The sequence below is a fragment of the Anopheles maculipalpis genome, chromosome 2RL (assembly GCF_943734695.1).
Source record: "Anopheles maculipalpis chromosome 2RL, idAnoMacuDA_375_x, whole genome shotgun sequence".
In the NCBI taxonomy this organism is placed as follows: Eukaryota; Metazoa; Arthropoda; class Insecta; order Diptera; family Culicidae; genus Anopheles; species Anopheles maculipalpis.
In genome coordinates this window covers 60795523-60815102 of record NC_064871.1, presented here as the reverse complement: position 1 = coordinate 60815102, position 19580 = coordinate 60795523, and the positions used below count along the sequence as shown (strand labels likewise).

The 19580-nt window shown below is 40.2% G+C and overlaps 2 protein-coding genes across 2 annotated transcripts in view; both read left to right on the top strand.

Annotated features, from left to right (window-relative positions):
* Positions 1 to 19580, top strand: part of LOC126558181 (uncharacterized) — a 407024-nt gene that overhangs the window by 61469 nt on the left and 325975 nt on the right. The window lies entirely within an intron of this gene.
* LOC126567321 (mucin-3A-like) overlaps positions 5094 to 19580 on the top strand; it is a 29800-nt gene continuing 15313 nt past the window's right edge. The window contains exon 1 of the mRNA XM_050223549.1: positions 5094 to 5228. Coding sequence (XP_050079506.1) covers positions 5154 to 5228 — 75 coding nt within the window. The 5' untranslated portion in view covers positions 5094 to 5153. The remainder of the gene's footprint in view (positions 5229 to 19580) is intronic.

Below are 19580 nucleotides of genomic sequence, written 5' to 3'. Positions count from 1 at the left end.
CTAGCGTTGAAAAATGTAAAGAAGAGAAAAACAAAACTTTAAAGAATTGTTTGTAGGAATTTCAAAATTGTTGAATAGTCTTTTTTTAAATTCATTTATTTTATAGTCTTAATTTTAAAAATTGATAAATAGTGTTATTTTAGAGTCTTATTGTTTATGCTTTAGCCAAATTTTTATAACAATAAAAAAGCGATAACCCAACTGGCATTGTTGCACGCTTTCCACTCCACTATACTTTCTCAACTCCCTCGACTTCACAATCTTGAATGTCGTTGCAATCTTCGTTGGTTGTTTCATAGCCCATCCCTTTCTAACATTCTACTGCCTTCCTACGCTCTCGCTCTTCTAGGACTTAGTCGTTTTCAGTTTGTATATTTGATGATTTTGATCAAAGGCAGCCAGCTTCATTGTAAATTGAAAAAGTGTGAAGATAAGTCGTAAGGATGTTTTTATCCGTATTTTTCATCCATAATTACTGTAAATTCCACCTTTTTAGATAAAAACCAATCAGAAGCCATCGGAGGACATTCAGCTAAAGATTGAGATGAAGATTTCTCGCAAAATTTCAGGTAAATGAAGTGAAAATAGTCTGTTTGGTGACGACTGATTAACAGTGGTTCGTGTGTCTCTGAAGCTCTGAAGAAAAGCAGGTGAACAACTGATGGATGACCATTTCTTAAGGATATTGGTAAGTGCAAAAAATACCAGCGGAAAAAGTACAAAAAAGTGCGTTTATTGCACTGCTCAAAACACTGTTCTTGGAAAAGGGGTAAAAAATCCGCGAGACCAACTTGACGGTTGTATCGACGGTTTTTGCCATATAGCTATATCAGTTATCTAACTTGAATGAAAACAACTAAAAAAAACAGACCTACCAAAGCCCTCATGTTTCATAATATGTTGAGATGAAAGAAAGAATATAAAAATAGTACCTTTTTTCACGAAAGAATACACTTTTATGTTCTAAAATTATAGACAAAATGAAAACGCATTAGGCTTTATTTGGTTGACATCATTAACACACATTAGCAAATGTATGCTGCAAGTCATTATTGTTTTCTCTCAACGGTTCTTAATGTTTTAAACGTTAGTTACATCTGGGCCACAACAAAATCTAAACATATTCGTTAACGTGTTCAATGGTTTAAAAAAAAAACAAAACAAAAAAAGAAAGGCCCACGAGAGAGGGAGAGAGGCGCCATCGATCAGAAAGCTCGCTCAAAGCATCAACGGCGGCGTGAAGCAAGAGTAGAAGGGATAGAAACATTAACTATCCAATGTGGTGGGGACTCGGGACAAGACTTAGTCGGGGCCTGGGCAGGTAGGTTTTCGACCCCTCGGTTTCGTCGTGCAAGATCGTTGATTTTAATTCGAGCTTTTGAGGCGTACGGACATGGGTCGGTATTTTCGATTTTTAAGCTGCAAGCAGGTGCAATATCTGTAACGGTGTCCACACGGTGGTGTGCTGTGTTGAAATGTGTTGTGCAAAATCTGTAGAAAATTTATGTGTATCGAGTTTACTGTTCACCGGTACAGTTGTGATTATTTCACGAAAGTACGTTACAGCGTGAAACTGCGTGGAAACATGTGGTGCAGTGGGAAACGCTAGTGTGTCAATGTTGCGAGTTTGTTGCAATTTTAGTGCTTGGAGTGAAGATGAAAAGAAAAATGAATCTTGAGTAGTGTCGGAAACTTCAGGAAACACGGCATCAATATAAAATGCAATCAAGCGAGAAAGATTATTAATTTGCAAAATGTTCCTTTTTCTTGCTTCTTGCTTGCAGTGATTTGTGTAAAAATGTGTGCCTTTTGTTTGCGCTTTAAATTCCTACTAATTTTATAAAAGTGTATATTTATTCCATTTTTGGTTTTATAATTTTGGTGACCTAGTATTGTATCCGGTGAAAGGATTGGTTGGCTGGTTCGGTGGTGCATACAAGTGCGAGTGAAAGAAACCCAACCAAATCCTTTGCACGAAAATTTAAAGCAAAAGATTGATTGACCTCGAAGTACGCGTACGAAAAGTGGGAAAGGTGTAAGGAGTTCCAGCGAGTTGGTTCAAGTTTTTGTTTCGGAATTTGTTTTCCGGTAAGTATATTACCAAAAGGCATTACTTGCATAATGAACATAAGTTGTTGCATTCATAAATGTACTGTCTCTGGGGGAAAAAACGATACAAAACCGTGACGAACAAATGCACCTGTTTCGTCATCAATTGCATCAGTGCTTATTCCTTGATTGAAAGTAATGCAACGCGATATTGGAACATTGATATTTATACCCTAAACGGTCGCTAAGACAGCATTAGTATATAATTTCGAACCAATCATGCGTCATGAAGCGGTTGCACTCGCCTGTTCGTGTTGAATAATTTTTTTCTTTCGAATCAGGCCAATTGACTGAAATGCAAAGGTTACAATAATCACGTCCGAGTTGCAGTGGCCATTCACTTTTAAACTCCAAAACTTCGAACCCGTTTTCGGTTGGCACAGGCTGTAATGTAAGCGTGCGGGAACGGCGTTTTTGAACCCTTTTTATTTCATTTTGTTTAACAAGCTTATTAATGCTCCTTAACTACGTGCTCTACGGTCCCCCCCCCCCCCCCCCCCCCGCTCCTGCTTTGCATGTTCCTGTGTGTTTACTTTATTTAGTTTTGCCACGAATGACAGCGTAGTATAATTGTAACGGCGTTGCATAAAACCACCATTATGATCGACGCATGCGTGATCCTTCGTTCGCCAACGCTGCGGGTTTGGTGGAAACGTTATCTAGCTAAGATCATTAGGTGACAGATTTTAGCCATTGTTGTTTGGCGTAACCTCATTCGTAACACCGGTGCCGATTTTCGACGTGTTTCCAGCAGCGCTGCATGACCATTTTCTTTGAGATAGCCAAAAATACCTTCAATAATGAGATTTAGTAAGCAGCTAGTTTACATAGTGATGAGGAAACCATATTTTAAAAGAAAGTACGTTAGAGAAACGAATAATTAGACTGTAAGTAAGCTTAAATGGTTGCTGTTGTTTCCGATCCACAACCTGCCATAATAACTAGATTATTTGCAGCAGAGTTCGTGCCTTTATTGACTGGTTGAATCTTTAATTTTTGATGAATAACTGTAGCAAAAAAAAAAAAAGAAATAAAACCATAAGTTGATCTTTTCCCATGCCCATTTAGTAACATAACTTTCGGGGATGATTTTCCGCCAAAAAATAGCATCCCTTCCAACGCTTTACATTGTTTTAAACGTGCCCGTCTCTGAAATGTTTTCTCCGATCTAGCCAGTCACCCTATTAGCTCAAAAGTGAACGGGTTGATCATCGGGAGAAAACATGCAACTTAAAAGGTTATTTGGCTAAAAAGCATCTTCCCAGTCCCGGTGATATCGTCTGATTGTGTCGCGATGCCGGTGAAAGCACGCAACCGAAATTTGAATATGCGGAATTGGCTGACGCAGTGATGTGTTTGAGAGTAATATTAGCGCGCGCGGCTGACTAGTTCACGATCAACTGATCAAAATGGCGAATCGACACAGAAAAATAAAGATCGAAACCGGAGGCGTATGCAAATAGCTTTTGGGTGCAAACATTACGCAATGTTTAGCTAATCCGGCTGCGCGCTTGTGTTAATAAGCACAATTTGTTTGAGGTAAATCTTTGGGTTGTTAAAGTTTGTCTGTTTGATGCAGTCTGGGAATCTGTATATGTAAAGCACAGTTTATTTATTTAGGTATGTACAAAAACCGCCAGTCTACTTAGGGATATGATGTGGAGATCTCTCACGTAGATGAGCGGAAAGGAATGGAGCACCAATCGAATTGGACAGCAATAAAGCAGGCTTAGATATGAGAATAACTAGCATATACTTTGCTATCTTTCTAGACCATTTGTTGAGAAGAACCCATTTAAAGCAAACCAAACAATCCATACAATAAGCGGACTCTCTGTAAATACACAAATTAACCTTTTATCCTAATTTATCTCCTAATCCTTGAAGTCCTTTATGGCTCCTAAATTATTAAGTTCGCCTCAATTTTAGGCACCGACTAGAATCCTCAGACCACGACCTAACATCCCAACATCGGCCAATGTGGTCCGATGAGTGTTATTTGTGCGGCGTTTAGCGATGTGTCCGAACGCTGAAATGTGGCAAAGAAAGCGTGTCGAGAAAAATCTAAGATAATTTTTATAAATTCATGTGGATAGATGCCTGATGAATAATCTTAAATAAAGTACTTAAAATTATATAACAACCATTTACTGTATAATAGATCGTTGTTAACAGATTCAGCTGAAGCAGAAGCAAAAGTTTTTCCTTTTTATAGTAGCACAGACCTGTTATAGGTTTGCAACGGCAAAATCAAGAAGAAATTTCTATGTTTTTTGAGGGTTTCAATCGCAAAACAAAACAAAACCAAACGCGTTCTCTAAAAAGCGTTGTTCTGCACGAGAGGTAGAGCTGAATTACCGAGCTCGTGTTGTTCCTAATGTATGTTCGTGATTGCTTTGGGCATCGATCACAAATTCAATCGAATTGATTTATTTTTCATCATACTGTAATTGAGTGCAGTGCCTTTAAAGTGTGCCACAACTTAAGAATACAAAATTGTGCCTTATAATTGTATGTATATGTGCGTCTGTGTCTCATTAACTAGGCTGATTTGTATTAAATATTTTTCACAGTTTAAAATTTCGACAAAACTAACGAACGCCATCAAAAATGAACCATGACCAATTGTAAATTGCGTGGCTTCTTCATACGTAACGCGCTCAGATGTTTGGAATTTTCACTCGACGGCACGATTTTGTCAAAGGGCATAATCGATTCTTGCAAAGGTTAACGCCAGCACGTTCAAGGTCGCACACCTTAATGAGTCAGCGGTGTAACAGTCAATTAGTGTAAAATATGTAAAGCAAAAAATACGATTAGGGCAGAGAGTGTTTTAGACATAATTGGCAAAATAGTATGTGTGCCACTGGGTAACATAACATGTGAAGGGTACCGTGCATGGTTCAGATGCTCATTATGCTTATAGGAATAACTGATACAAAATTTATGTTTTCATTATTTCTTGCAGGTTGGTTATAGTGCGCTGGTGTCCAGAAATTAGATGAACGGCCATTAAAGGCTGCTGCTTGGGATTTATAGATGCGATGAAGTGGAACGACCGTAAAATAACGACACTATTGTCGTTATTTATCATCACTAGCTTATGGACGTTAAGCGAGGTAAGAAAGCTCTATAAAGCAATTTTCTAAAGTGTTCGCTTTAATGTGCCAAGCGACTGGTAGCGTTTAGTAACGATATTTACGAGATACTAAATAATGGGCGAATGATTTTGTGTGTATTTCTTTGTTGTAAAACAGTTAATGTTATTAAAAAATGTATGTTATGTATGACCCAATTCTTAACATTTTTTAAACACATTTGCTTCTAATACACTTCAATTAAAAGTTTCCTTCTTAGACATTAATATTTTCCTGTGTGCTTAGATTACCAGATCGGCTAATCTCCTCAATCAGCTGATCGTTTACCAACCACACTGATGAAAATATTATTGTAAAGGTCGGGAAAAAGGTTTCCCTATCGGCAAGAAAACAAACGAAATTTGTGCAATACAAGCATCAGCGCTTAGCAAAACGCAAAGGAAAACACCCGCCGAGAGCCCTCCAAATTTCATGGTGTTTGTGAAACAAATCAGTGAATCCAAAATGAACTTATATAAATTACATCAAAAACCGTAGGCCACCAACCTGCAATGTCCGTTTGCTGTGTGACGCCGCCATTCATGCGGAAAAAGCGCCGAAAAATGGTCACAGTGTAATGGAATGACTTTCTCGCAAGTTTCTTTCAAATCATATAATGATATAAGCGCGTGGTGTCGGAATTAAGCTTTCCTAATGCGACGTTTTTACGGAACAAGTAGTACTAAACTTTGTTCGCGACTTTCTGAAGCTCCTTCGGGAAAGGCCCACGAGTGTGGGTATGGGTGGGATGGGAATGGCCATAGGGGAGCACCGCGCCGCATTTATGTCCCATTGTTGTTTTCCGCCTCATTCAAATCTGCTAACCATTAAGCTGGCGGGCAGCACTGGCTGACTGGCTGGCTGGCTGGCTGGCTGGTGTCGTGAGCAAAGTTTTACAAAGTGGCAACTTGGTAAAATTGGATTATCCTTCTCTGTCCGGGGGGGTGCAAACTTCGTATAATTTACTCCATCAATATGAAATGCGTTCGCTTCCCTAACTTATGTACGGGGCCGATGTACATCTCGCCATCTATTTGCGCCACACAGCAATCGATAATGAAATTGCTACACTTTCACGCAAAAGAAAGGGGATTGTTTGATTAGAAAAGGAAGAAAAAAGGGACCAATAAGCAGCCAACAAGATCGGCAGATCTCAAAACTCTGTGGCTGGTCAATGCACGTGATGTAAATTATCACCATTTGAGTTAATTGTATCCCTTTTATTTACTCTCACAACCCACGTCTTGCATTCTCGATACTTCGTCTATCGACTACGGTGTAGATTCTTGGACCAAGTTGAATAACCTATTTTTCGTATTTAATTTTCAAGAGTTTAGTAATTCTTGAAATTAAGAATGTCAAAATATTCTCTGAAACTCTGTACTGGAAATCTGAAAATTCATGAAAAATTAGTATCATTTTTCTCTTCTTGTTGGTCTTGTAACCTTGCCAGGTCTTAGTCGGTGGTTTTGACTTGCTTGGCTTTTGTTCATCCGTAGCAGAATGTTCGGTCATGACTTCAATAAGCGAAGTGAGCGTTCGCCTAAGGCTTCGTCCTTCAAGGGCTCCCGGTGCCCATGGCTCCTACTAGACCAAGATAACTTGCCGTCACAATCGACGTGGTTCACCTTCCGAAGGGCCTCACCGACTTTGAGGCCCACCGGGTGAACTGGGTCTTCGTCGAGCAGAACCAATCGTCTTGGAGTTTTAACAGTTCATAAAGCATCGTCTTCCAAAAGACTCTGTCGTCTAGGGTATCGCGCGCCCGTGGGACCTAGTTTACGCAGAGACCTTCCAAAGGACCTAACCGACCATCAAGCCTCGTCTACTTAGAGACTTCGTCTTGCAAAGAACCTAAATCCTAAGGAGCCACGTCTTTCGGAGGAACTCTTCGGAACCGTGAGAACATGTGTCTAAATAACCTTTTGTTGCCTTACTGTGCCCTTATTGTCTAGCGGAATCCTTGGTACGCCTTCACCAGTTTTGATGGGAATTCAGACCAGTCCTGGTGTGTAAATAACCGTTATGGATACCGCTTTATGGATATAGCAAAAAAAAAAAAATACAATGATTTACACTTGGTACACTGCAGCTTAGTATGAAAAGATAAATTATGACGGATGCGGTTGAACGAAACCATAACCACCGATTAAAAGGAACGATTTTCTTATGGCAGAAATTCGCTCGCTATTCTACAGCACATGGAGAAATCGTGTTTTGTTCCAGTTACCAACTATAACTAAGATTTTGTGTGGTTTGTGCCGGTTTGTGCCACCACTAACTCACATTGTTATCTACGCAGTACGCATTGTACGAAAGAAAAAATCAATTTGCCTGCATCGACAGTTTACATAAGCAAAAGGCTGATTTTGTTGGAAGTCGACGATGATGATGATGATGATGTAGCGTAAGAAAACTGCAGATAAGGCTTTGCGTAAGTATGAATGAGCGCACGAGTGTTTCGTCGCATTTGCAACGGATGCAAGCTCACACATCCTTCAGGAAGCAAGGGGACACGTAATGATACGAAACGGGAAGTATTTTTCTTCACCGCCAGTCGCCGACTAGCGGCCCTGACTAGGAAAATGGATACGGTCATCCACCGTGAGCGAAAGTAAAAGCGCTTCACAATATTCGTACACGTTTGTATGTGTGTGTGTGTGTGTAAAAGAAAAAGGGAAAAAGTGTTATGAAAAGGGAAGGAAAGTGCACCCGATGCACAGCATTGGCACGGTGGTGTTGTGCAATAATTATTTGGCGTACCAGGTTTTATTGCGTGCGATCCTTAGCGGTGCAATGCATAATTGGTTTAGTAAGTGTCTGGCGAACGCGGCAACATAATTGTTACTGGCGTGCAGATTGGATGGATACCGAGCCCGGATTGACTTAGTAGAACACAAATACGGGGCGCGGTACAGCTATAAATATGTGATTAATCTACGCCATGCATTGGATGTAAATGGCAAAATGGTGATAACGAATTGAGTGAAGTGATTTGATTTTCGTTGTTAAAAACTGATTCGAATTTTAACCAAGCGATGGTAACGCTGAATTCATCAATCATTTATGATGTTTTGTTTTTCTTTCGCGGGGCCATTGACGCTGCTGTGCTTTACAACCGAGCTTATAACGCTTATTGGCGATCGATCATCTTTAACCCGGTCGTATAAATAAAACATCGGCTTTACGACTCAAGTGGAAAGCTTGAAACACCCTGCGTGGTACATGATAATCAGTCATTCTGCAAATAATGAAAAGCCATTCATAATTGGTGCATTTCCTGTCGTTAAGACTGTACGGTAAACGGTACGGTTCATAGAAAAAAGGGCCAGGTGTTGGCTTGATTTTAGAAGTCAGGGACGAAGCAATTGAAATTCTACTTATAATGCCATCCAGGCCAGGCTTAATTGTTTTGCTTTTTTGTTTTTGGTTTGGTTTCTTGTGCGAATTCACGGTGTTTATGCTAATGGTGACGTTGTAAATTATGCCATTAAACACAAACGTAGAAACGCTGCACCAGGGCTGAATGATTGAACGAGTTTAAACAATTGAATTAAGGGAGTTGGTTGCTCTGTGCCGTCTTATTGCACTCCAGAGCACATACGAGTCGTTGTAGTCTTTTGTGCACCTTGCCCTGTATATTGTCTACCAAGGGAGCAGTTGTAGCATAGAGACCACCACCTTCCAAGCGTCTAGATTTAATTGGAATCGAACGTATAACATTCCTTCAAATCGATCGACTGGAATTTTCTCTCGATGCAGTCACACGATTATTTCACCTTTGTCACATTGTTCAGGTGGATCGCCATAACTGCGCCGTATGCTATCGCGCTATCTACCGTCTACGGTGTGTTTTCATCCATGTCATCGTCATTGCGCTTTAATCAATGGGGCCTACACGGTTCAATTTGTTTTTTGTTGCGCCTGAAACTAAATGACATTTTTGAACTGGGTGGCAGTTGATACTAACGCACAACACACCACACTTTATCTATCCAAGATGTATGTACTCACGACGCAACCCCAGCCTTGGCTTTTGTGCCTCTTCTGTGTGGTGGCCTTAGAAAAGCACGGTGCTTTTGCCTGGAAATGGGTACGTCGGACAATTAGCTGGCTAAAGATAAATTGTCTTTCGGTTGACAATACGGCCATGGGAGATAGGAAAATGTGATAGGAAAGCTTTTGTTACGCATGATGAATGTTGGTTTTCAGTGGGCTTAGATATATCTGTGGATACGGTGACGCGTACTCAGCCCGGGCAGCTTTTGAGTGATTTAGTTAAGTTTGAGTGAAGCCGGAGACATGGATAATAGTAAACAAATCAAGTACAGCTCGTTAAGGTTACTTATCGATGATGTAAAAAGACTAATGAGCCGCTCAGGCGACAAACAGCACCATTGAATGCTGCTTAATCTACAGAACAGTTACAGCTTTAATCGTATGTAAACAAGATTTTTGAAACTTTGTAGCCATATTTCACAAATTAATAATTGTAACAGTGATGAAAATCAATGTCATGGCGGGTGATTAGCGGCAACAGCAGCTAAAGAAACAGGAGGAAATTAACAATGTTTTTTTCCGTAACAGGATGCTCATTAATTTATTCTGACAAATTGTAAGAAACGAGCGATAATTGATTGCATCAAAGAAAAGAATGAGTAAACGTCTTCCGTGAAATATTTGCTTAGGACGGGATAGGACGGTAACGGTGGCACGTTACAGCCCCGGGAAAAGCGGAGTTGCATTGGATGCGGGAAGGAAATTTGACTAAAGATAATGTAAACGTTGTGATACAGTGTTTTGGGATTTTTATTGATCGATTCGCCTGCCGCCGGATGAATAAGTCCATAATGGTTTTGTGTTGGGGCTTTTGGTGCCAAATTTTAGATAAATCAAAGGAATGTCGTTTGATGATGGCGGCTTAGGAGCAGGATTTGATACGTGCCTATGCAGTTACAACAGTAACAATTACTTTTTTCATGCGTTGGATGAATTGAGAAGTTGTGGAAGAGTGTGTGAAACAAAGTTATCTGTGTTAGATTATTTTTCATATTTTTCTTAACTGATAAAAAGTATTTTATAATCGTCACTTTACTTATTTTTGAGAATATGTTTGAGCTATTTATTTCTTTCTTAAACAATCTTCTAAGAAGCCTACAGAGGGCGCTATTGTCTAGACTTTAAAGCTAAAAAACGTTAAATACTCCATATTTCATAAGAAGACTCGCCCTTAATCAAACAAAATTTAATCAGCCGAAGCAGTTGTGCCCTCTATCGTTATTTTTGCTGTGATTCGGTACGGATACTTGAGCAGAAATTGTCACATGTGACATGAATGCTCAACATAAATGTAGCACGATTGTAAAGAATATTCATTCAACCTTCACCGACCACAACACAGGAAGAAGCACAGGATAAGTTTCACCCAGAATGTTGTACGCAACCTTGCCGGGGAAAATTAATCACCAGAAGGAACAAAACCCTGAATCCCCGTACTGCGCATCGAAACCCCAGCGCACGAAATCTTAACCATGTTCGGAACGGAGTGTGATGAGTGAATACATTCGCAGTTGAAAGTGAAAGGATTGGTTACGCTCTGACCACTCTTGGAACACTTTGAACAAAGTTGTGCAGCAGGTATAGCCTCTTGACGCCATTCGCTGTGACCGGAGATCGTTAATCAAGGAGGTATCATATGGGCCGATCGAAAGTGGCAGCTACTTCAGTGTAAGAAATGTGATCTTATTTCGAACTTGTACTATAGTCACCGCAACGAGCACTTCTTAAGTGAAGTGTCTCTTATGCTAATACGCTCTCCTGTGAGCTCAGCTTCCTAATGATGAATCTCAAATGCGTTCAAGTTGTGTCATCGTATCGTATCGTGCAACTACCACACCGTGCTAATTGTACGGCTTGCATTGCAATAACTGACTCAAATTCAAACACATAGTATTATGCAAATTGTTTCCTGTGTTGCTTTTTTGCTTCTCTCATTCGATATAAAACTGGATTTTCCCTCACATCCTTGAGATGCTGCACACGTCGAAGATCTAGATCTAGATGATATTTACGTTCTGGTTTGCTGCACTTTCATTTATCAGGTATTGAGGCTCCTTAGCCCGAACGCAAAAAAAAAACCAGTCGCCAAGTAGAATGTCAAGGTCAGAGACGATTTCCTGATTTAAATCACGAAAGGCTTTGGTGTAACGTTCTAAATGGCCTAGCGCAAGTGTATCATGCTCTGTATGACGGGAGTTTAAACTGTCCGTCTGAATGTTACGTAACTTTTGCAAACGTGTGGCCAACAAAATTGAGGATTATTTAGAGTATCCTGTTGACATTTACAAACGCGAATGGACGAAAATATCATCCAGACCGAAAACCGGTTACACACTGCATTAACCTTAAGCTAAGGTTTAAAACGATTGGTATTTTAAAATGATGTATTTAAAATCATAAAAAATACGCCTCAGCGTCGGGGGCACTCGTCTATTATTGATCGTTTGCTTTGCAGGCGTTAGGCAATGCTACGAACATTAGCTCTGCTTATTTCTTTATCCTTTGCGTTTTAAATCATGCTGTTTTAAAACTGTCAGTTCTGACAACTAGAATGTCAAATTTAAAAGATTCATTAATTGAAAGAAAGATCATTTAACTTTTAGTTTCATCATGCGAGTGACCTTCAGGTACCTACTTGTTGTGCAATATAGAAAAGATTATTAAATTCCTTTGAGCAAACAGTCCTATCCTATAAATCAGATGTGTTAAACTCATTTCATTGGCCGGACGCATTTACACATTTTAGATAATTTGACTGAGTATCCAACTACGTGGTATCAGCAAGTCTACTAAACCATTTCCAACGTAACCTTAGAGATCGTTAACCCAAGAAGAAGAAGAAAAAGATATCGAATTCGACGGAAAATTGCCCAACATTAAAAGTAAATAGATGTGATCCAACACTTTAAAATCAAGAAATCAGTTTTCAAACTCCTTACTGAGTTCAGCTGAGTTCACTTTTCGAAGCGTACATCACAAAATTTAAATCTTCGAATTTGGTTTTGATTCCTGCGCAGGGTGGAACGTACAACAGTTCGTCATGTAGAATATAGGGTTTAAGTAATTTCTGCTTTGTTGCAAACGCTTTAAATGAGTCTAGTATATTGTTGTCATTAGCAGATTTTACCATTCTTCTTCTTCTTCTTCTTCTTCTTGGCTTAACGTCCTCTAAGGTCATGACGGCCATCGAAATGGCTTACTAGACTGCCGATAGCACGTAGTTCGGATGGGATTTGAACCCCGGTCCTGTCGTTTGAAGACCGGCGCTCGAAGATTTAAATTTCAAATCCCGATCGTTGGAATGTCCTGTGATATTTGTTAGAAATACGAACGTAGAGAATCTGGAACCATTGACTTCAAGTGTCGTAATGTGCTTATTATATTCATTCTTCAATTTCAAGGATGAGATTATTTTTGGTAAGTTTTTACAGAGTATCGATCGAGTAGTGTAATTGAATCAAATTCAGTAACAGATTGACTACGAAGAGTTTTAAATTGTCGATTATTTTGAATTCGGATCCTTATAAAATTCACAACCTTTGTAACATTTTAGAAAACTGGCTCTAAATTCAAAAATGCTTTCGATACAAAATCTCAATATCATCACTTGGGGCGGCATTTTGACAAACCTGTTATGAATCAAGATATGATTATAGTTATGCAAACACAAATCAAAAAGCTTTCACACAGAAAACAAGAATTTACTAATTTTTGGATCAACAGTGTTGTTCAGGTAGCTGTTACTGTCCATAATTTTGATATAAATTACTTAATAGTAATAATAATAAAATAATGGCTAAATCAACTGTTAGTCGTAAGCGTCTCAAAGATCCCAGTTCTAAGGCACTATAAGGCACTTAGCTCGGTGTCTAGGTATATAACGCCTTCCGGGATCGAGATGAAATGTTTTAAGGTGTATTTTTACTTCTAGGTTGATTCAATTCCATCCATTATGTATCCTTATTGGGCCAATGAATTCTACTATAGTTCTCAGTACTTACTTACTTACTTACTTATCACGCGCAACAACCGCTTTGCGGTCTTGGCCTGCCGCAGCAGAGTCCGATACCGCTCTCGTTCCCGCGCCTTCGCCCACCAATCCGTTATCTCGAGCTTCATGGTGGATGATTCCACGCCATCCTCCCACCTCAATCTGGACCTACCATGCCTCCTCTGTCCTTGTGGACGGCCTAAAAGGACTTTCTGAGCTGGGTCGTCCAGTACCATGCGTATAACATGGCCAGCCCATCGGAGCCTGGCGAGCCTAATTCGCTGCACGACGGTGAGGTCGTCATAAAGTTCGCACAGCTCGTCGTTGTAGTGGATCCTCCATTGTTCTTCCACACATACGGGGCCAACGATCCTTCTGAGCATCATCCTCTCGAACGCGGCTAAGAGGGCTTCGTCTGTTTTGGACAGGGTCCATGTCTCAGAGCCGTATGTGAGTGCTGGGACTATAAAGGTACGTTACAGTCCCAGCGTGCGACAGGTTTTTTGAGGTGAGATGTTTCCTCAGGCTGTAGAAATACCGGCTGGCCGCCAGCGTCCTAGCGCGCAACTCCGTCTCAATGCTGTTTTCGGTGGTGACCACTGGCCCGAGATAGGTGAAGTTTTGGACGACTTTAAATTTGCGGTCTCCTATCCGTACATCACCCTCACGAAGTTCCGGGTTTCTAAGTAGGGCCGCTGATGGTGCCACCATCAATTTGGTCTTTGCCTCGTTATTCTGCAACCCGAGGTTTTCTGCCGCCTGCTCGATCCTTTGGTAGGCTTGTGCTATCTGGGAGAACCGCAGTCCAATGATGACCTATATCATCAGCGTATACCGGGATCTGGGTTGAATTATAGAAGATGGTTCTCGAAGTCTCCACCTCCGAGTCGCGGATGGCCCTCTCTAGCGCCAAGTTGAATAGGAGACAGGCGAGCCCATATCCCTGACGTAGGCCTTTGGTTGTAGCAACGGACCCTGAGTGTTTTCCATCCACCTTCACCTGGCATGTGACGTTGGTCATGGTCATTCTAACAAGCCTGATCAGTTTGGCCGGGATTCCAAAAGAGCTCATGGCCTCGTAAAGTTTTACCTTGACTATGCTATCATATGCGGCCTTGAAATCTATGAAGACTCCACTGTACTGCTGTTCAGCCCTCTTCTCCAAGATTTGCCGCATGGTGAAGATCTGGCCAGTGGTAGATTTTCCGTTTCGGAATCCTCTTTGATAGTTTCCAACTATCTGTTCAACGAATGGAAAAAGCTTATCCTGAAGGATTAGGGTGTCCAACATATTTCCCTTCTTGTATATGGGATAGATGATGCCAAGATTCCAATCACAAGGCATCGATTCGCTATCTCCATACCTCAGTAACACGTTGATGAACCTCCTTTTCTAATGAGGCACCCCCGTTTTTGACCAGTTCGGCTACGATTCCATCGGTTCCGGGTGCCTTATTGTAGTTCCATGTAGTTCTCACTACATGGCATGAAAATAGATGAGACGAGAAATAGATTGAGGCTGTTTAGATCCCTAAGTCCTTCAACTTCTCGTAAGCCAAGATTTAATAAACGGAATACAGTGACCTTGTAGTCCGCTTGTGGTGTCAACCTACTATTTAGCGAAATACCTTAATCACGCACGCACGCCGGCCCGTCGCACTAAATTGCCATCTGATTTATAATAAAAAATATATTGGTGACCTATGGCAATGGCATGAAGCACAAAAATAAAATATAAAAAGATAAAAGCACAAAAATAAAATAATAAGAAAATATTTGACACTGAATTTAGATCGACTGAGGTTGGTACTAATGATCCCGCTTTCAAAAATAATTACTTATAACTTTATTCTAAGTAGTCGATCTCAGCATTAGTTTTAATAATTTCCCCTAAAACATTTTAATTCTGACTCTCTTTCATTTGTTTATTTATCTTGTTCTCTGTAAAGCTTTTTCATAATTATTGTTATCCGTTTAAGAAAAATTAGGATAGTTATGTGGGCTACATTAAGCTAGATGACTTTCTGTAATTAGTAAAAATAATATTATTATACAACACAAATTTTTTCGCTACATCCTAAACGAGAATGAAACAAAAAGGACCGAGAAAAACGTTGGCGCAGCAATTTTTCACGCAAAAGTGGATAATTTCAAAATTTCATCACAAGCTTTAGCCATCATCCAGACCATGCCGGGCTGGCAACGGCTACAGCTAGCGGATGGCTTGCGATGAGGATTTATTTGTTAATTTATAATATGGGATAATCCGCTTTTCGACGCAGTCCTAATTGTACCAGCGAAGAAAACAACCGAGAGGAACGTAACATTTACTCTCGATTGCGCTTTTGTATTTAAGCTCAGCAGGAGAAGGCGAATGTTTTCCCTTTTCCTTTTTTTTTTCTCTTTGGTGTTCGTTCATTTATTCTATTCCAACACCAATTAAGAGTATGGCAAAAAAACGAGAACAAAAATAAAAAAAACGATATACATATTATTTTATACATAACAAAACATCACCACATTGCACACCATTAGTACATCAAGATGTGGGCCACATTTCGTTATCACGTTCATAAGAGAATCAGTAGCAGCAGCAACAGCAAACGCTTTGCGAATGTAGCCGTTAGGGCCGCTGGTGTGTGTTTGCTGGTTTGGCTAAAGCGTCGCGCCGTTCGATAGGAAAAAGTGCGAAAATTAATGGACGGAAATAAAACTAAATAAAAGTGGACCATGGCTCCACCACAGCCACTACCGCCACCTTCACCGGGTATCCATCGGGGCAACTTTAGAAGGAAGCACCATCGCATACACTACACACTTCCCAGTGGCCCTCAGTCTTGCCCTCAATTAATGCAGCTGGTTGGTCAATACGTTGGGGCCGGACCAGTGTTCGGATACTGGTACGACTTTTCCGACGCGCTTTTTTTTTTGTTGTTGTTTTATTTTGTTCCTTTCTTCGTCCTTCTGCGTCTCTTAAGCCTGGCTTTACCGCAGTGCTTGAGCTTATGTAACAGAGTTGAACTGATAAACTGGTTTATGTTGGATGGAATACCGCTAAATGGTCGTACATCAACGTCTCGTGTACTAGAGGGTGGAGACCGGAGAGACGCTGGTACGAAGCGTAAGTGTGTGTTTATAAAAAATCATGCTGGGGGCCTCCCTGGTCTCCCGGTGCACAAGAAAAACGGTAGGGTCAACAAACCAAACTGAAACCAGAGCACAAAACGCGGTCGTCACCGCACGGATTCGTAGCCCAAGCAGGCGGGCAGCCAGGGCAGGTCGGGATGCTGTGTGGGAAAGGTCTGATGCGAAACGTCCTTCGAACTTTAGCACACACACGCCCAGGCAGCAAGTCCGGCATAGCACCGGCAAAAGGCAGGAACAAAACGGGAAAAAAAAGAATAGTTTCACAGAAACTTGGATTACACATATTGGAAAGTGCAAACAGCAGTTGCACTATAAAGCCATGTGGACAAAAGTAGAGCCGTTGTTTCACGATTTTTTAAAAATAACTACTGCCGTAGCTTTTGCATCCTTTCGGATTTACAGCAAGCTTTCATTCGAAGCTATTTAAGTTTTTTGTTGTCACCATTCTGATTATGGTACACTTTATGGGCTCTTTATAGATGCTTTACAAACAACACTTACGTTGTGAGTAGCCTTTGTTTTTTTGTTTTATCTGTTATAAAACTTCTTTTTGTTCGTATTAAATGTAATGCACAGTAAATTATATTGTGTGCATGTGTGGAGTGACCCGCTTTGTGATGATTTCTTGCGATCTGTTGCACGTTGCACAAGGTTGTTTGTATCCGCAGTGGCGACTATGCATTCGAATGTGCCCGAAAGCGTTCCTCCCAGGCCCAGGCCAAAATGTCAGTAATAATAAACTTGATCCGGCTTAGCAGACGCGTAGCCGCAATGTTTCTAGGCTTTGTTCTGGCAACCGTTCCGGCGCCACCGTTGCAGCTATAATTCTCTGAAGAGATTTTTCGACTGCAAAAACCTACATGATGCATTTTGTGTGGTTTTTTGTTGTTGTTATTGTTGCTCACTCTTTTCCTTGTCGCATTGTCGCACGGTGTTTGTGTGTGTAGTTGTTGCCGTCTGATTCCGGTTTCTGTTGGCTGATTTTTCCTACGAGCCTACGAGTATCGAAACATGCAAAATGACACTGGTCCCCGGTGCGAATGTGACCCTTTCGCATTTCGCTCACACGACGCGTAGAACCCACCGAAAAAGCTGGTGCCCATGCACCGAAGAGCATAACCAGTAGAGCAGTGGATGGAGTTATTCTGATGTTCCTTTTTCTTGCTTGAGCCGTTAATCGAGTATTGCAATCAGTCAGATGCGTTTTTTTTTCCAAAGGGGCAATTTTGTCGGCTTTTCACTTCATGTTATATCAAGCGAATGTGTAATAGTTGCGGAACCAGTTTTGATCGGCCGGCAGTGTCGGCGTTTGTGCGTGTGTGTGTACTGCACTGGATTTGTTGATTACTTCAGTACTTTCATTTTCATCCAACGCGACAACGACGAATGGTAGTGTAACTGGCGGTTGCATAAAATATAGGTGCATTAGGTTTACCCGCTCTGTTTACAGTCGTTGCTAGTGAGTCAGAGTACCTGGCTCGAATATGTGTGTTAGTGTATCATCTCATGATGAGCTTGTTGAAAAAATTGTTTTACACATAACATTTATGAATAAACATTTTAGCACCCTATCGCTCCATTCCAATGAGGATAATGTATCTTCGAAAAGAAAATCCTTGTTGGGATTTTTAGACCTTGACGTTGATAGAGGTTTGCAAAAAATATTACGATCCACCTTAAGCACCAAAACAAAATAGCGAAACTCATCTCCTTTGACATGGAAAAGGCTTTTGATAGGGTGGATCATAAATTTCTGTATAGAACTATGCAATCTATGGGCTATAGCGAGAAAATAATTTTGCGTCATCAAAAATTTGAATGCAAATGCGTACTCAAGAGTGTATCTAATTGGCACACTTCTATCGCCAATAGCAATAAAACGATCTGTAAGACAAGGAGATCCACTTGCTATGCTCCTATTCTCGTTATATTTTCAGCCTTTATTTACTAAACTAGAAGAGATATGCAATGGTGAAGATGACTTGGTTAACGCCTATGGCGATGATATTTCGATAATTACAACGAAAAAGGAAAGAATAGAACTTATTAAAAAAGCGTCCCATGACTATAGTGTCACATCTGGAGCAAGATTAAACATCTCTAAGAGCTCATCTATTGACATAGGGACAGTATCGGATACGAACAAAATTGTTATTGATTGGCTTGAAAATACGTATAAAATCAAAATCCTTGGTGTGATTGCCTAAGACTCACCATAAAACTAAACTGGGAAGGAACAACACATAAATTTGCGCAATTACTAAGGCAACACAAAACAAGAGAACTAAACTTCCAGTTATATTAGCAAACACATATCTCACGTCGAAATTATGGTATGTAGGGTCAATATTGACCATCAGCAAAAACTTCGAAGGACGTATAACGCTACTGCTAGGTTCATTTATATGGAATCAGGGAGGACCTCGCGTAAAAATGGATTAACTCGCTTTACCTAAATCAAAAGGAGGGCTAAACCTTCTAGTTCCTGAATTAAAACTAAAGTCATTGTTTATTACATACAAATAAAATATGACATAAAATATATATAAACTAAGACAATCCGCCCAGTGCTTCAAACATTTCAACATTTTTCCCATGCTTGAAGAACTCTAATAATTGAACTGGCTTATCTAGACAAAAAGACTGTTGAACAGTCATCTGCAAAAGCAATACACAAAATGGTGCTTGATTCACTTGCGTCACTCAATGTACAAACACATTACACACATTTGAAATGGAAAAAGATACGGAAGAATATTAATAGTAACCCAATGAACTAGAAACAAAAAAGTCTCTATTACCTTATAGTAAACAAAACAATATTCACCCAGGAGCTAAAGCATAAATTTGGTATGAGTGCAAATGCGAACTGCCAGGAATGCGGAATGACTGAAAATATGGAACATAAGTTCAAAGTCTGTAAAGCGTTAGGAAATATTTGAAAATTATTTTGTGAAATAATTATGGAAAAACAAATAGTTCTACCGTCATTCGCACAGCTGATTAAGCCAGAGCTAGGGAATATAAATAAGAAGAATAGAACGACTATCATGTCCAAACAATGTTGGTTCTAATTCGTAAAGTTTTGGTTTTGAAGGTTCCAGCCCTTGACAAAATGCGACGATTTTTTAATTTAA